The sequence below is a fragment of the Aphelocoma coerulescens genome, chromosome 2 (genome assembly GCF_041296385.1).
Source record: "Aphelocoma coerulescens isolate FSJ_1873_10779 chromosome 2, UR_Acoe_1.0, whole genome shotgun sequence".
Lineage (NCBI taxonomy): Eukaryota > Metazoa > Chordata > Aves > Passeriformes > Corvidae > Aphelocoma > Aphelocoma coerulescens.
The window spans coordinates 152,024,202-152,042,670 of NC_091015.1; the positions used below are offsets into that span (position 1 = coordinate 152,024,202).

General features: G+C 34.6%; 1 protein-coding gene across 3 annotated transcripts in view; it reads right to left on the reverse strand.

Moving 5' to 3' along the window:
• CSMD3 (CUB and Sushi multiple domains 3) overlaps nt 1-18,469 on the reverse strand; it is a 613,476-nt gene that overhangs the window by 457,566 nt on the left and 137,441 nt on the right. For all 3 annotated transcript variants that reach the window (XM_069006042.1, XM_069006041.1, XM_069006040.1), the window contains exon 4: nt 3,879-4,073. In XM_069006042.1, coding sequence (XP_068862143.1) covers nt 3,879-4,073 — 195 coding nt within the window. The remainder of the gene's footprint in view (nt 1-3,878; nt 4,074-18,469) is intronic.

Here is an 18,469-nt window from a genome sequence, read left to right on the forward strand (position 1 = left end):
TTTTCTTCTGTTATTGATGTATTTTAAGGAGCCCTTCTCATTGTCCTGGACATCCTTGGCCATATTTCAGATGGGCCTTGGCCTTCCTGGTCTCGTTTCTACTTACTCTGACAACCTCTCTATGTTCACTCCAAGTGTCTTGATGCTGCTTCTAACTCCTGTGCATTTCCTGCTTATGCTTGAGTAATGAAAGGAGTTCTTTGTTCATTAATGCAGGTCTCTCTCCCCATTTGCCTGATTTCTTGCTCATTGGTATGCATCATTATTGGTTCTGGAGGAAGTCATCTTTGGATAACAACTAACTCTCTTGGACCACTCTTCCCTGCAGGGCCTGTTTCAGTGGGACTCTTCCAAGAACATCCCTGAAGCAGCTAACATCAGCTCTCCTGAAGTCCGTGGCTGTAGTCTTACTTGCTGCCCTTCTTCCTCCGTTCCTGATACTGAACTCCACATTTTCATGGTCACTGCAGCCAAGCCTGCCTCCAGCCTTCACACCTCCAAAAAGGAGATGGTGTTAGTTCGAGGTCGAGCAGGTCACCATTCCTTGTGGGATCCTCCACTACCGGTGACAGGAAGTTGTCATCAATGCTTTCAAAGGAACTCCCTAAACTGTTTGTGCTTTGCTGTGTTGCTTCTCCAGCATATGTCAGGGTAGATAAAGTCCCTCACAAGAACCCATGCCTGCAACTTTGAGGATGCTTCAAGCTGCCTGGAGAAAGCCTCATCCCCCTCCTCCATCTGATCAGGCAGCCTGTTGTAAGCACCCACAGCGGTGTCACCCTTACTAATCTGCTCTTTGATCTGAGCCCGTAAATTTTCAACTTACTCATCATCCACCCCAAGACAGAGGTCAGTACATACTGTTTTCTCATATAGAGAGCAACTTCACCACATAGGTGACCATAAAAAATAAATACAATTTAGCTTTCATTTTTTTCACTTCTAAAAAATCTAATAAAGTAACATTATTTTAATGAATACCAAAACAGGCAGGTGAAAAACTTTGTGCATTCAAACAACGTTCAATTAGAAACAGGATGTGAAATAAAGCAACCATTAAATATATCTGCTGATTTTTCAGTGAAATCATATGGAGACAAGTAAAGGAATAAGAACCTATTTGAGGAATAACTTTTCTTCATGAATAAAATTTGGCCCAAAAATATATAACTTTAAAAAATACATATATTGGTATAATTTAACAAATTAAAAATTAAAGTATTTAGTAGGCTGTCCTATATATGTGCTTGTGACAATACAAAACACTGTTGTTTCCAATGAAATTCCTCATTTTGAGATATCAATCCATGATAATAACATTGCTAAAGCACGAACATGACCTCTTCCTCTTCATTCAAAGTGAAGGCAATGTAAGAGGAATGATCTAAAATAATAAAAAAAAAAACCTCCTCAAATGTACTTGTTCTGAATGACAAGAGGAAGATGACAATATTATTTATACAGAGATGATCTACAGAAGTCTATGATCTTAAGTTTGCTGACTTCTAAGTGTGCCTCAAATTCAGAGCTTTGTTCAATTTTTTCCTGAAATGTAAAAAAAACCAAGCAAACAAACAACCCTCAAATTAATATTGAAAAAAATAAATAGACTTTTGTTCTGTTCTTGGGGTTTTTCTTCCTTGTGTCAGGATCCTCTATGTCAGATGCAATGACCACTGGTAGGGAACAATAAGACATTTATCACAGGAAATCTTTAAGGATGAGTGTTTAATCAAAGGGAGTCCAGCCAACAGTGAGAAAGAGATAAGAAGCTCATTAGTCTGTAATCACCTTTAGCAACCTTCTGCAGAATTCTGTGTTGGATAATTGTATTAGGCAAAATTAGGAGAGATTCATTTGAATGGAATCACAGGGGTCCATTTTATATGTAAAGTTAGATGTTTCTGATATAAAACATTGATTCATAGAAGGAACTCTTGAAAATAATTGGTTATTTTTCTTTTATTGGACATGGCCCAAAAATACCTTAACAGCAATTTGTACATTAAGGCTTTAAGCCATTATGTTAAGACTTAAATCAAGAATCTGTCACATTCTTAGGATATGTTTCAGTAATTGGTAACCACCACTATTAAAATATGTAGTTTGGGGTTTTTTTAAATTTTTATTCATCAAGCTTTTACCCCTTAATTTCCTCACTGCTACTGATTAGAGAATTGTCTTCTCAAAAAACCTGTTTCCCTTCTGCATCAGCTTCTGCAGTAAATCAAGCCATTTTCTTGATCCTCATTCACATACAAAAGTTTGAGTTCCTTCAGTCTCTAGGCAAAATGACAATTTTGAAATCTAACAGAACTTGTTTCCTTTTTTTATGAATCCTGTTGTTAACTTTATTTTGCCTTAAGAAATTACACTATTCAGATAATGACCTCTCTAATTATGAGTTTTAAAAACACATGTTTTTCATATCCTCATGTAGTAGTCTTCTGCTTACGCACTAGTAATGTTTAACCATGGGGTTACTTTGGGAGTTTATCATACCAGTTCAAATTTACACAACATATTTTAACCTGCCCTTGGAGCAAAACCAAAACATATCCAAACATCTCCTGAAAAATGTTGTATCAAAAAGAAGAATGTGTAACTCATTTAAGAATACAATTTTTATGCCAATTCATTTCAAAATTGGCAGATTGAGGATCTGAACAATGGTCTGCAATTGAGCCCATTAGACTTCTATTTTGTTAAATAAGTCTTTTGCAAGCTAGCATATTCTCATCAAATCTTTTACATTCTCATCTGCGAAAACAAGAGTTGGCTATATGCCTTGATTTTCTATCTCCTTCATTATCAGCGAGCATTTTTCTGGGAAGTAGGAGTGGAAGATTGAGCAGTTATAAATATTTTTACTGGGAAATAGTATTGTTAAAAATAAATTTCTAAATTTTTCAAGACCATGGATAAACATATTAAATAGCTCTAAGCCAGCAACAGGAAATGAAAGTAGGGTATTTCCAATGACACGCTTTTCTCATACATAGTTAATTCTTTACAGTGCTGGTTAAACATGTTTTAACCAATCTGTATTTATTAGAATGGTAATTTCAGTTGGAAAGTTTTTGTACCCTCTGCAATATTTCACCAAGGTTTTTTACAAATAAAAAGGTTGCATTTTTTAAAATTAACCTGTAAATCTAGAAACTGATCTCAAGGTTGTCTGACAGAAATGTTTCATCAAAATACTATCTTTATTGGTTTTGGTTGTGTATAGTAGTGATAGAGCCTTCATTTGATCAGCATAACCTCCATTCATTGCTCTGCAAACATTATTTCTCTCTAACAATATTTCTCTCAGAAAATAAGATTTGCCCATAATATAAGGTTCCCTACTACTGCTTTATTTCTAATATGAGCAGGGGAAAAGGATTTGACCTACAATATTTGTTATAATACAAGAGATATCCTATATAGAAATCTTAAGATAATCAAACATGACAATGAGGTAAGACCCTGTTGCACAATTGTTTTGACAGTTTCACATTTCTGTTTGCTCAATAGCCAGGTTAGTACTAGACAAAAAGTCAGTCCTTAGGAAGTACTAACAGATCCCAAATCTACATTCCCATAGTTGCAAGTATGTTGTACACAGACATTTATCTTCTACTTATTACTAGGGTTCTAGTTCTTATTACATAACATATATTTTAAATAAATGATAACTATAATTTTAGTAGAATATTGACCTAAAAATTAGTAGGTATAAATGCTGAGATACATCATATATGTGAGCAAGAGATCAAAATATTCAAAAGAGGGGTTCTTTAATCATAGTTTAAAATGTAATTATTAATCCAGAGATTAAAAATTGTTAGTACTAATGTATATATTCAAGAACATTACTGTAGGATTTCTCTTACCTCTACAGATAGGAACAGGGAAGTCCCACGATGCCGTATTGACAGAGTTGGCTATGCAAGTAAGCTGTGGGTGTCCATCCAAAATATATCCAGTTACACAGCTGTATCGGATTTTGTCACCAACATCAAATCTTGTACCGTACAAAATACCCTTTGGTGGAACTCCTGGATTGCCACAGGAGCTACTCTGTAATTCTGGAAAAGATACATATTTATGATTTAAAATGTTTTTATACTTTAAATGTTTTCATAGATAAATATTTCATTTTTCTTAAAAAAAAAGAACACATAAATTAAGGCAGCTTTGGACTGATAGCGTGTTTTCATGGGTATTCTACAACTCTTAACACTGAAAATCCATTGCTGACTTAGTATATTTAACATCTGCTTAAGTACCCACATATCCAAATGTAATGAGCATGAGGTTTTCCTTAAGCTACAGCTGTCTATATATTCATGTAATTTTTTTGGTTAAATTGATAGAAAAGGATTCATTACCTACAAACAGGAAACCAAGCAACTTGGTATATTTCTGACTTTCAAGTTACACCAATGCAAAACAATAAACAAAACTGTAATACAAACATGAAAGAACATCAGATTCAAATTGAACAAAATTTGTAAGAAAAAGTGAAATTAATCAAGACAAGAAAATTTTAACAAGCATAAGCCTAAGCATGATGAGGAAGCTGTTTAATGATTTAATAGATTTTAGATAATGAGGAAAACAGATGAGATACTCTGGGTAATGTATTTCTGAGCAAAGGATTAGTGAATTTAATCATGTGAAATACCAAAGGTCTGGTAACTTCTACTATAATACAGAGCTTTAAACCACTGAGAATCCAAAATGACTCATGGCCACTCTTAGTCTGATCTCTGAGGTCATTAATTAGAGTTCAGTTTTAGTAGCTGGTACTCGCACTTCAACTGTGTACCCTTTTGACTGGTGTTTCAGCATCACAAATAACTTGATTACAACATTTTCAGTCATTTACTACCAAAGTCCTTCAGTTAATGTACATTAAAACAGATTTTATGCAAGTGTGAACAAAAGATGTTTCATAATCTCATTCTGAGCTCTTCAAAACTTGTACCAATTATACTTATCAGCTTAATGCTAACAGGGAAGAGGCAAATCAGGTAAACCTGTATTTGGATTCATACCAAATTCCCCTAATCTAAAAAGTAAGGAAAATGATGGAAGAAGAGAGGGGTAAGTATGTATTGTTTTAATTTCTTTTCCTGAATTCCATTTGACTGAATCATTCTTCAGTATCCCTGATGTGCTCATGAGTGTGTGCACAACCTATTTAAATAACTAATCTGTTATAGAAGGTTTCAATTAAAGAAAAAAAATATAAATGCATATTAAAACAATCAGTATGTCTTACAGCATTCATTACATTCTCAAACTTCAATGCCCAGAACTACCAAGAACTAGGATATACTACTAGATTTCTGATACCAGCCATGAAACAAAACTATGTAACAGGTATTAAAAGGCAGAATCCACTATAATAATAAATGTATTCTCTATATGTTCATACATATATATATGCTATATATAAGATATATGCTAACATTGAGTTCATTTGCAAGACCTGATATACCAATCATGTTTTTGATGTGAAACGTTAAATATGTATATTTGTTACTGATGTCATTGCTGCTATTTCCTGCTTTCTGTTACATAATAAACTGTGGGTTTGGATTTGACTTTCATTACCTTGCACAATGACACAAAACAAAAGTAAGACAGTAGCCTATCTCATCTTGGTCACTTCAAAGTTCACCTAAAGAATTGATATTCTTACCATTGCTTTATTGAAGTGTTCTGTGGTGAAACAACAATCCCCTGCTGTCAAATCTGCTTGCAAGGTCTACAAAGAAGGCAATGCTTCAGCTACTCCTGCCTATTTGTGCAAAAGAATTTATTTTAAATCCTCTAACAGTTTTTAGTGCTATTCAATTTGTTATTTATCATCACAGTATGTCAAAATGAAGGTAAGAATATCATCCTGTGGATTTTGGTTATCATTTGAATCATATTATATTAACTAGAAAACTCTGCCTGTACACAGTGTTTTCATTTTTGACTTTTCCAAGAAGATGAAGTCTTTCAGAAGCCTGTATCTCTTAGGGCTTTGTAAAAAGGTCACAGAAAGATTCCCTGTCCTTTGAAATAAAAAATATAAAGATTAGCAATGCCTTTAACTGTTACTGCCTAAAATTGCTTCCTTTACTTTTACTGCTGTCTCACCAAGAATTACCCACAGAAGGCAATTTATTCTTGTGAAATTATATTATATTTTAAAGCACTAATTAAAAATCACCCTCCATCTAAAATAAAACCAATTTTCCAGTTTTAATACTATATGACTCATATAAAAGGAATGCTTGGCATTTTTCATTAACTTTTTAACTTTATGAAAATGGCCTGGGAGTATGTTACTACTTCTAACCCTTCAAGCCATTTTGTTCCTGATTCTAGACAAGAAAGTAGAAAAAATAAATTGTACACTTTTAAGTATATTAATTTATTCTATGAGTATTTTCATTTTGAACATATACAAGTGCCTTATTGGGGGACGAGAGGGAGATAATTCACCAAGTAACTGCATTTGTCTTCTTTGATAGGTAGTATCTATTTTCAAACTGAATGTGACACCGTACTACAAACTCCCTGACATTTAAAGCTACAGATTGTCACCCTAAGATTGTCATCTGTCAGGGAACACAGGAATTGCCAAACTAGATTGTAATTTTTATTCAGCTCTGCATAGATTCTTGACTTCAGTGACATTCTGATAATCACTAACGATATGAAGGGTGGAAAAGTTTCCTTTTAGACTTGCTGTCTTGTGGTTTGGTTGAACTTCTCCTTGTTCAGGTACTCTGAAAATAAGCATAATTGAATTTTTTTCACCTTCCCACTTTTTAAAATTTTTGTGTACTATTTCTCATCTCCTTTTCAAAGCAAGCTGTCCCAATTGTTTCAATCTTTCTCCAAACAGGAATTTTCTTTGTCCTAGATTTAATTTTGTAAACAAGGTATGTATGAACATATTTGTCCTCTTTTTTTTACATAATGGTAAAACGTGATGCTTAAAATTTATGCTGTTCAATAAGTTTCTATTGAATTAATTCTTATTAATGTCAATGGAAATTCTGTTAAAAAGCTGTGAGTAAAATGTATCTGGGAGAGTTCTGCTTAGTAGGAGTGGACACACTCCTTTAAATACTTTAATTAGCAGAAATTCAGCTACTTATAGATACTAATTAATAAGATATTCAAATTAAACTACATTAAATATAATTTATTTCTGATTTCTTTTCAAAAAAACAAGGCTAGCAGAAATTTAGGCTCCCTTTGTCAACATTCACTTGAGAAACAAAGCAGAACCAGATATGGAAATTTCAAATGTACTAGCTTTTTACTCAGATTTTAAGTCAGGAAATTTTTTTTCTGTTATATTTATGAAATCAAGAGTAGCACTATCCTCCCTAAAATGTTTAAACATGAAATTTATAATTTGATGCCTAAATATCCACACATTCCAGTAATAAAGGCATTTGTCATAGTGTTGCATTCCATTAAGCTTAGTTATGAATACTAATGTCCTTCACACAGTATTTTATTATAAATTTTGGAACATAAATAATTTTTTCTTTTTTGAAGGGTTGATCAATATATTTTCATAGTTTTTGTTTGCAGCTATTGCAAATCATTATGATCCCATTTTTCCCAAAATAAAATGAGAAGTGCTGTCAATACGTACATCTTCATGAGTACTCACTTATTGAAAGACCTGTGTAGTATCCCAATACATAATACTTGTTCCATGTAGTACTTTTGAAATTAAATACTCCTGGTGTCCCTACACTCCCAGTTTCGATATATCCCCCTATTACTGCATGGTACCAGTCCTAGACTGCTTGTTCACTTGTGTCTACTACTCCAAACAGTAATTCCTCTGCCATAAAAACATGAACATGGCCCAGGGAATATGTTATTCTGGGGACCACTCCAGTTGTCATTTGGAACAAGACTTGATGTACTGGAAATATTAGAATATGTCTGTACATGGATGTCCCTTGGAAAAGCTGCACATATGTCCTCTTACTTACTGACAAGCAAGAATGCTTTCATATTGAAGACTCAAGGCTGATTTCAGAAGTGCTGCATGTAGTATGTGTGTGGCTATAGGGAGAGCTATACATTCTAAAGGTCCCAAATACTAGGACAGGTGATATCTTTGTAAAAATAAGAAGTAGCCTGAAATTCCATTGTCCAAAATGAAACTATATTGAATCTTGTAATAGTTTATTTTATTGCCCATAGTTTTCCAAAGGTTTTATAAACTAAAAAAGTAACTTAGATACATACCTTCCAACTTACAATATTTTGTCTTTTTTCTCAAAACTTATATTTTGCTTACTTTCTATTCTGTCCTCATTCACAGTGCTCTGAATATGTGAGTAAGCATGGTCTAGATTTAAATCTAGTAGGAACTAGAAGAATTAACTGATGAGTCTAGGAATACTGTTGTCTTTCTACACACATATTGAAATATACATATACATGTCTGTTGCACTTGAGATTACAGAGTGAGGGAAACCACAAGAAAAATTTGGAGAAGTCAATATGAGTGCAGTGAAGGAAAAAAATGAAAAACGTAGTATTGAACTGTCAATTTAACTGCACAAAAATGTAGGATTCAGAGAGTAAAGACATTATCTATAAATGCTTTGAAAAATCTATCATAAACAGCACAGATATATTAAAACAGTTACTGAATTTAAAAAAATTCCCTCCCCCAAAATCCAGGTCTCTCCTTTCTAGAAGCTCAACAACAAAAATGCCTTGATTCCATCAAGTCTGTCACCTTAAGATGCAAGTGCAGAACGAAGAATCACTATTCTGAAATTCACTTTTGTCAACAATAGTGACAGAAACTGTTTGTCTAACAATCTAAACTTTTCTGAAGTTTTTCTTTTAATTTCTGCATTTTTTGTGGATCGGTCAAAGAAACTGTTATATTCTTGTGTCTAACTATAAATAGGCAAGCAACAGAAAGTGTGAGAAGTTTGGGGTATTTTTTCCCCAAAGGAAAAGAATGTTTTTTCTTTTCCTCTTCTAATTGCTCTTTCTTGGTAAATATATCTGCAATAGTAACCTCACTAAGGATCTCTACCGTTCACTAAAGATAATACAGCTAATGACATTGCAGTTTCTTACCTATTTTTTAATGAATGACATAATTTTGCTTTTTTCTTCCTTTTGAAATTATTTTCATGTCAAAAAATGACAGAGGACCCTGTCTTGAGGGAACTTTAAATGCAGATTTTTATACTGAATTTGATTTTGTTTCAAAATACATTGAAACAATCACTGGATTTGTCTTCCTTTCCAGTAAGACAAGAATGTTTCTATTTATAGCATAAAGTCATATGCTGTTTTTAAATGAGCAAACTTCTTTCAGCATTAATTTAGAACTGCATTAACATAATTCGTCTACAAGCAAGGGAACAGCAAGAAGTACAGAAAAAAAATCTCCAGGATATGTGAAAGGAACAAGGGATAATTACAATACTATAGTAATATAAATACAGTGAGCATGACAAATGTAATGCAATAAATGGTCCAGGGTTTGCAATGTATTCCCTTCACGTGCAATACACTGTTCAGAATATCTGTTTAAATCAGCTGCAAATGCAGAACAGCACTAGAGAGCTGAAGGACCATGCAAAAAAATAATGGCAGTCACTAATTTAACCACAGTACAGCGTGACCTGGAACCAAGTGAAACAAGCAGGAAGATGACTACATGCTTCAGTAGGTATAGTTAAATCTGACATTTCCCCATCAGATACACTTCTAAAGTGCTACCTGAAGGGAGTGACAAGCAGCAAATACCAAAGAGTTAGTAAAGCTATAGTTAATCAGCTTTCTGGGATGTCATGAGGACATTACCCAACTCTTCAGAGGTCTTTTTTTATATTCCATAGTGCATCTTGACTGGTGGGTTGAGAATACACCTCAGTAGGTAAGATACATGGTGGTTGGGCTGTGCCTTTGTTGAGACGCTACTGGATGAATTTTCTGTGTTCTTATTTTTACAATAAATCATCTTTTTAGAAGACTCAGACTCTTTATCCTTTTATGTCTCAAGGTCTCAGAACATCAACTGAAATTTAAAACCCTTACTCCAAGTTTCCATTTAAAGTATTTTTGTGAATACTTCATGGTGCACAGCATATCTTTCATACTATATATGGCTGCCCTACAGTTTATTCAGTTAGAGATCTCCGAGTGCGGACGGGAGGGCTGCCGAGCCTCCGCCAGCCACGCTCCCCACGCCAACCGGCACTGCCACCGTAGGGAGAGGCAAGGCAGGGAGAACCAAATCCTCTCTCTCACGCCAATCCATGAAAATGCTTTGGAAACTGACAGATAATATCAAGTATGAGGAATGTGAGGAAAACTTCTACTCTGTCATCAGGCTTCATTGCGGTCCTGCAGCCGGAGAGGGCTGGGGTCCTTCCCCAGGAACTTCAGGGCTTGTGGAAACACGGCTTTGTTGGAAGTGTATGAGGAAAGGCAAACAGGATCCAGAAGCAGCCTGGTCTATAGGTAGATCCTCCATAGATAAGGCTCTTGTAGGATGCTACACTCATCCATATGGATGGATGGATGGATGGATGGATGGATGGATGGATGGATGGATGGATGGATGGATGGATGGATGGATGGGCGGGCGACTGGCTGAATGAACAGATAGATGACTGAATGAAAAGGCAAAGAGACAAAAGGAAGAGAATCATTCTTGCTCTCTAGGTACCCGAGGCATCCCCATAAATTGGCTCAGGACTGACACTTAAATGCAGCCTTTTCGATATATCTATGGGTTCATTATACCGAGCTGCACAAATTAACAGGGGTCAGGTGCCTAACTGAAATCACTGGTTTGGGAGCAGTGTTCCCCCAGCCTCCAAATTTTCAGGGCCACATTCCCACGGGTTTGAGATATAGTAATTTAACCGCTTGGGAAAAAAAAAAATTAAATCCATCTCATTCGGATTTGGAGCCATTCGGCACAGATTGTGTGCGCACACATCTCTCTGTGTCTGTGTGTGCATCCATATTTTTAGAAAGAGGCGAGTGTCTTTTAATCTGACAAAAAGGAGAAGAAGAGGAAAAAGAAGAGTGATGCCCAGGACCCATGCCTAGTCTCAAACCAACGAATACTGTTGTCATCTGTTTCAAAAAAGTTGCCTGTGCAGTGTGTTCAAACCTCGCAATAAAAGACTCTACTTTGCAATTGAAAAAAAAAAAAAAAAAAAAAAAAGAGTGTAAATTGTGTATATACAAGTTATTCCTAAATCTCTGCAACTGGCTTTGTCATACATCGGTTGAAGTACAAAGATGTTACCTACAAAAGGACTCCTACTTGAGAAAACCATGGTACAGGAGAAAAGGAATCATCCAGAAGAGAGAGTTCCCTCATTTTTGGGAGGGGGAAGGGAGAGAATGTATTTTGTGTATACAGAAACTGGCTGAGTTTACATGATGCAGCTAATGGTTAAACCTGCCAACTAAATATGACATACTGTTACGATTGAAACAAATCTACGTGATATTTTGTTAAATCTTGATGGTGCCCTGTGTGAGGAAATATATATGGACAGATTCGTGGTAGATGTTTCAGAGATCTTTATTTTTCCAGCCGCATGGCCGGGGCTCTGCTGAGGAGCTCCTCCAGTCACGGGACCCGAGGGTCCCTGCCCGCACAGGGGAACACAGAACAACCAAGGGGGAACGAGGCTGACCTGGGGCAGGGAAACCCCGTGCCTCCCCCCCAGGGCCCTTCTCCCAGGGCTCCATGGCAGGGGGAGGAGACCCCAACACATTAATATTTATTCATACTCTGAAGAATGTAAATTTGTGGTAATGCAGAAAAACTATGAGCTAAAAATGTTTCATTCTAAAATATGTTTTATCCAAAATATCTTTATCAAAGTACTGAAATGAATTCTCCACTTTAGATTAGGATGGAAGTGTAATCCCTTTTGCTTACATCAAATTATAGTCAAAGATCATGTGTTCAGAATATAGCTGAAAACACTGTTGATACATTAAGCAAGAGAAAATTTATGGTTAAAAGTGCACAACTAACAGTTGTAAAGCTCCTTTATTTTGCCCATTTTTCTAAATTTTTATGATACAACTCTGAAATACATCAAAAATGCAGACCTTGGATAATGAAGTGCTATACTCAGAGTCTTTTTTCTAAACACAATCATATATTCAAGGTCTGAAGCAGATGGCTACCTAATGAAGTCCTATTTACTAGAAAAGGTCTCTCTGGTTAATGTTCATCTCAGGTATAATATGAATTTTTCATTAAAAATGTCCAGATGTGAGAACATTTAAAAATACTAGATGAAGGATATATGCATTATTCTGCTTTTAATGGTACTAACCCTGATAATTTCACAGTTCCAAAATGCATTATGGCTTATTGACTCCATTTCATAAGGTGAAATAATAGAACATTACTGATCTTGTCCAAATTACTTACATGATGATTCATTAATCAAGAAAGAGGGTATGATCAAATTAATGGATAGCAGTGTGAATAAACATCTGCCACAGGCCACTCATCAAGACCAAGCACAAAACCTTTGAATATCTTATATTCCACAAAAATTTTGTTTTATGAATCAGTGCTGAGATGTGCACCCACAATATTGTACCTTCCAAAACAGTCATCTTTCCCCATGGGAGAAAAGGTACATTCTACTGCAAACAAAAAATTTAAATCTGCTTTTCCTACCTATTCCAAATTTCCTTTTCACTTTTTGTATGAGTATCCAGATGTCCTTCACTTGAGAAGCAATCAACTGTAATTGTTATTTTATTTCAGCATTATGCTATCATTTTCCTATTGCAAGAGTTAACATTAGAATCTCCTCCAAATTTGTCTCAAGCGGGCACAAAACCATAGAATCATAGAATGGTTTGGCTGGACCTTAAAGATCATCAAGTTCACTAACATGGGGAGGGACACCTTCCAGTAGACCAGGTTGCTCAAAACCCCATGCAACTGGCCCTGAACTCTGTCAGGGCTGGGTCATCCATAACTTCTCTGGGTAGGGTAACCTATTCCAGTGCCTCACCACCCTCACAGTGAAGAATTTCTTCCTTGTGTTGGTGTTCAGCATTCTATTATCACCTTCATCGCATGGGCTTCTGCAGTTCTTAGAGAACATCTCCCGAGTCTCAAAATTTGTGTGCTTTGCCTTATGCTGGAGGCAAGTTCCCAAGTTCCCTGGCACATTTGGAAAAACATTTTCAGAATTCTGAAGCATGGGAGAATGAAAGCAGTGTATTGTTTGATGAAACATGATTTTGTTAAGCAGAAATTATTTCAAATGGCTGAAGAAAGAAAGAACTTTCAAACTGATTGATGTACCAACATTCTTCCATAAGCAAGTATCACTTGGCATAGCAGGCACTGCTTTATATAAGCTATTCTTTGTGGAGCTCGAGGAAAAGTGGTTAATTAACACTTCTTTCTCTTTCTAATAATGAAAAAGAAAATAACATATCAGTGTGAATGATTCAGTATCTATTGATTCTGGGCTACAGACTATTATGGGGATCATTTTTTCTCCCCAGACATTTTAATATCAGAAAGTATTATTTGTAGTTTCTAGTCTGAGTCTTGTAGGATCGGAGATCAAACAACTTGCTTTGCTTTTCCTGCTTTAAAATATCTGGTTTGAGACATAAGCAGTAAAAGGCATTTAATCATACTTTATAGATGTAACGAAGGAGAGCAGCTGCCAAGTAATTCATGTGATGTAAACATATCAACTTTCTTTCTTCAAAATGTCCTTTTGTAACTAATATAAGCTAGAATTAACATAGTGAGACTTCATATTAGCAGCCAGAATAGCAACTGCTTTTATTCCTATCCCTTCATGTTACCTTCTGTGGGTCATTCCTCTCTTGACTAATTTGTTATTGGAATGAGTAGAGTGGTCATAATTTTCAAGGAGATAAAGGATTATCATTAAAATAACTCAAGATTTGCTTTAACTTCACATTAAACGTCTGTGTAGGCCACCGTTTCTCTGGCTGTCTCTACATGGCAGGTTAATACTGAAACAGCTGTGACAGTCAGGTCTCTGAACTTACTGGTATTTCTGTATTGAAAAATGACTTGAACAACGCCTTGTCAGCTTTTACTTTTAAATACTTTCAATATTCTCTGCTTTTATTGAGAAAAAGAAAAATGTTCTAGGAAAAGCCTGCTGCAGTACCGCACAAATCACTGTTTGACAGAGCTTATGAAGTGTTCGTTGTGGTGCTAACTCACTGAAAGATCATATATCTTGTAGAGATCTTTGCAAAACTTCTTCAAAGAGTGACAGGTTGGTGTGTTAGAAGAGCTAAACAGCGTCAAAGAAATATATGTTATACAAGTAGGCTGTTAACACAGTGTGAAATTGTAGGCAATACGCAGAGATCTATCCTCTGGTCTATATCTGACACTCTCAATCATGTGATATAGAGTTCTACATTAATGTATAAGGACAAAAAAAGCTGCAAGTGTCAGTTAACAGACAAATACCCCTATTTTCAGGTTAATTTTTTCCATTTTTGTTGGACAGACACTACCAAACTAATGAACATTTCAGGTTTTTCCTCCTTTTTCCCTTGAAAAATAAAGGTTAACAAGAAAAATAAGGAGAATTACCCATTTTAATTTTTTTTTCTCAACAAGTTTAGAAAGATGTCTTTTCATTCAGGGAAAAAGTCTGTTTTCATCAGACAAATCTGTAACAATTGAAGCACTTTTGCAATTAACATTGACTTGGTAATCAAATGTTTTATGAATTAATGTCTTGGCCAAATGTAAACAGAAGGCTATAAGGAAAACTAAAAAAAAAAAAAAAAAAAAAAAAAAAAAAAAAAAAAAAAAGGATTGAGTCAAGAGCAAGGAAGTTTACAGATGCCCAGAATTCTTATTTGTGTCTCAGCACCCTGAATGCTAGGCCCAACATTCTGCTGTAATAAGTTTGGCAGACTTTCTGGATGTTTGTGATATCTGGGGATAGTATCTGGAAATCCTGAAAGAATTTTATTCTTTATCAATTAATCAAATATTTACTAAAAGACGTATGACACTACATAGACAGGACTCCAGTTTTGGTGAGATTTCTGGAGTATCCACCTTATTTCAAGGAAGATCAAACAAGGCTTCATTATAACATATTTTCTTCCCTCTACGTATAGGTTATATGAAGACAATTGAGTTATTAACTCTTACTATAATAGATCTATATTTATATAAACTGGAACTTTTGATCATACTTTTGTGTCTCTTTTTTTTTTTTCCCAGTAGTTTATCCCATTTTAAGTCTCTCACTTCTTTAATGTAGCGCTCTGCCTTCTCTTACATCAGGAACTTTTGCAAAAAGATACTGGGAATATGCTGAGACATAAGCAAAAATATATAATCTCAACTGCAATGAGTATGTGTATTTCTGCTTCCTATGTTATATTTACAGGAGGATTTAAGTATAAAGTCTACCATTATGGTAGAGTTGACTACTGTTGTAGACAGCAGTGCTGTTTTAAAAAGGCAACAATATCTAAATTAATCAGGTCTACAAACTGGAGATAAATTGTAGATTAGTATGACAAATTTATACTGTGATCGTCCCTCATTCACAGTTTTAAAGAGCATTTTTTTAATAAAGTTGAGAAAGCTTCACTAGTAACTCTGGTAGATTAGTTCTGTAACATCAAAAATTAGATTGAGAGCAGAGAATAAAAATTCTTATTTGTTTAATTTTTTTTTTTTTTTTTTTTTTTTTTTTTTGTGACATAAAAGATATTTGGTAATAAAGTGATTTAGCAAAATCAGGAGTTACAAACTTTCCTTAGCAGCTGTTTCATTGCATTGCTACATTGCTGATATAAGTAATTTTTCACCAAAATTACAATTTATGGGACTACTTAGCTCTTAAAACTTTTAAGTTATTCAGTTGTGTTTGAACAAAAGCTTAAATTGATTAGCTATCAAGCTCTAGATGAATAAGGACTTACTTATTGATGAAAATTATTGTGACTGAATAAAGAAATAAAACTTTTTAATTATTATTATTTACTATAATTCTATGTGTATGTTTACATGGATTGTATTTAGAAACTTATTTAAATATTAAAGATAAGAGAAAATATTTCAGACACAGTTTGTTCCTGAAAATAGATGGGTCAAGTGTAATTTGGGTTATGCAAAGCCAAACTAGTATAATATCTTTTCTTGGAAAAGAACATCCTTTTCTCTGTGCTGCTTTCTGCTTCAGTCTTTGCTGAGATCAGTCTGGTCCTGGTGGTATAAAAGGAAAACAATCCCCAGAACACCTCAAGAGTTTAGCTGCATCATCACATATTCTCGCTTGCTCTTCAAAAATCAGTGCTGGTTTCAGCCTTGCAGTCCTCTGGCTCATAGCCAAAACTCAAATTCCAAGTATCAGCAGTGTCCAGAAATGCCAGTTACTGTTATAACCACAACTACTTTCAATTTGTACATGTCACAGTATCGTACACCACTGAAGTGGCCTTTTTCACCACAACATTGGAATAAAGGATAATTTTTTTACAAGGGGTTAGAAACAGATGTCAAGGCAACCTCAAATACATATCAATCCACTTATTGAATTCAAGAAATCAAAATACATCACCTCAATTCCTGGTGAAATCCTTTCCTAAATTCCATCCATTTCTGATCAATAATGGATTCATTCTATATATTTTAGTCCTAACTAATCCTGGACCCATTTGAATGACCTATTGGTGATTACATAATCTTCATATGACATTGTAATTAATGTCTTTTTCAAATTTCTGCACATTAAAATTCTTTAATTCAGGGGATCCTGATTGCTTCCAGTTTAAGAAATTGTGTTTACCACTACCCTTAACAAGTATGCACATAGTATGTGGAATATATGACATGGTTCACAACACAAGCTTTCCTTTTGAATGTGAACAATATAGATTTTTTTTCTGAAAAGATAACATCTCTAAGTACAACAATAAAAAACCTCTAATTTATGAAGCAAATCTGTATATCTATATGCTCATATCAGCTCTTTCTGGTATTATTCTTCTTGGTTATCTGTTTTCTTTGTAAAAACCACACTAGCCTCAAGTCATTTTAGAGGATTATAAATTATATGAGTCAACAGTTTCCAAGATATACAGTAGAAGATGATGGCACAATTACCAGAATGTCTAGAGGGCTCACATAGTGGATTTTTTCTAAAAGACCTTTCATATTTTAGTTTCTCAAAAATGATGCTGCTTATTTAATGACTAGTTAAGATCTGTTGTGCTAATCACACTATAAGTAGATGACACATATTACCCATGTACCTTTGGAACTCTGCTATAAAATCTAATGATTTTATAGCTGGAAACCAAACTTAATGGAATAAAAGTGAAATTTTTATTCAGCTATAAATTTTAGATGATAGGAATGAATTTCATAATTTTCAAGAAAACAAAAATAATTGGGAAAGGAGAAATTATTTTTACGATATGTGAAGCACAAAGAGGTTGTGATTGCCTGGAAAAATGTCATTTAAAAAAATCTGTCAAAAGAAGCTTATTCTTTCATTCCTTCTCATTATGCCGATCCTCTTCCAATTTTTGTAAGAAAGAACAAGGAGTTTCTTCAATTGCATCCTCCTTTAATCCAGAAGTAGCTCCTGACATTTAGAACAGTCATAGGCCTTGCAGTGCATTATGTATCCTCGGTGTCAGCAGCAGAATCCTTGGGATCAGAGGAGAGAAAGGCCCCTCATCTCACTCTCAGTGTTTGAGGAAGTCTTTATCATTAAAGCACAAAAATTTCATTCCAAAGGTTTGAAAACACATAGTCTTTCTGGTAACTGGTCTTTTCATAACCACAGTCTCTCGGAGGTCACCTAGACAGTCCCACTGAGCTTGGCCTCTACAGTTTTTCTGTGTGATAGCCATAACTGGACAAGGTAATAAAATGCACAAAGTTTACCTTGTCAAATTTTCAAGATCTTCTTGAATGTATAAAATGTAAAAAACATTTCAAGGTTTATAGACAGGAAGAAAAAACGTCCTCCCAGAAATTAAAATTTGGAAAACGGGAAAAATTAACTTTAAAGTGTAACATTATAAACAACGGAAAATATGACACCCTTTATTAAATACATCTACATAATGACAAGTAATCCACTCTGCAATATTCCAAAGGGAAGCTGTTTGTTAATCTAAATATTACATATAGATACTATAAATAAGCTGAACACAATTTTTAAGACTCGTCTTCAAAGTCAGTTCTGAAGAGGCAGTCCGTGAAATTATGTTGTAAACATGGCACACTATGGCAAGAAGATGCACTTAATCATTTAAATATATCATAACATGAAAAATAGTCAGATAAGTTTCTGAACTGTTAGTTAACTTTATCATTATATGTTTCATGCACTCATATATTATTACCTCAAACTTTTCTGTTGCATGAAATATTTAT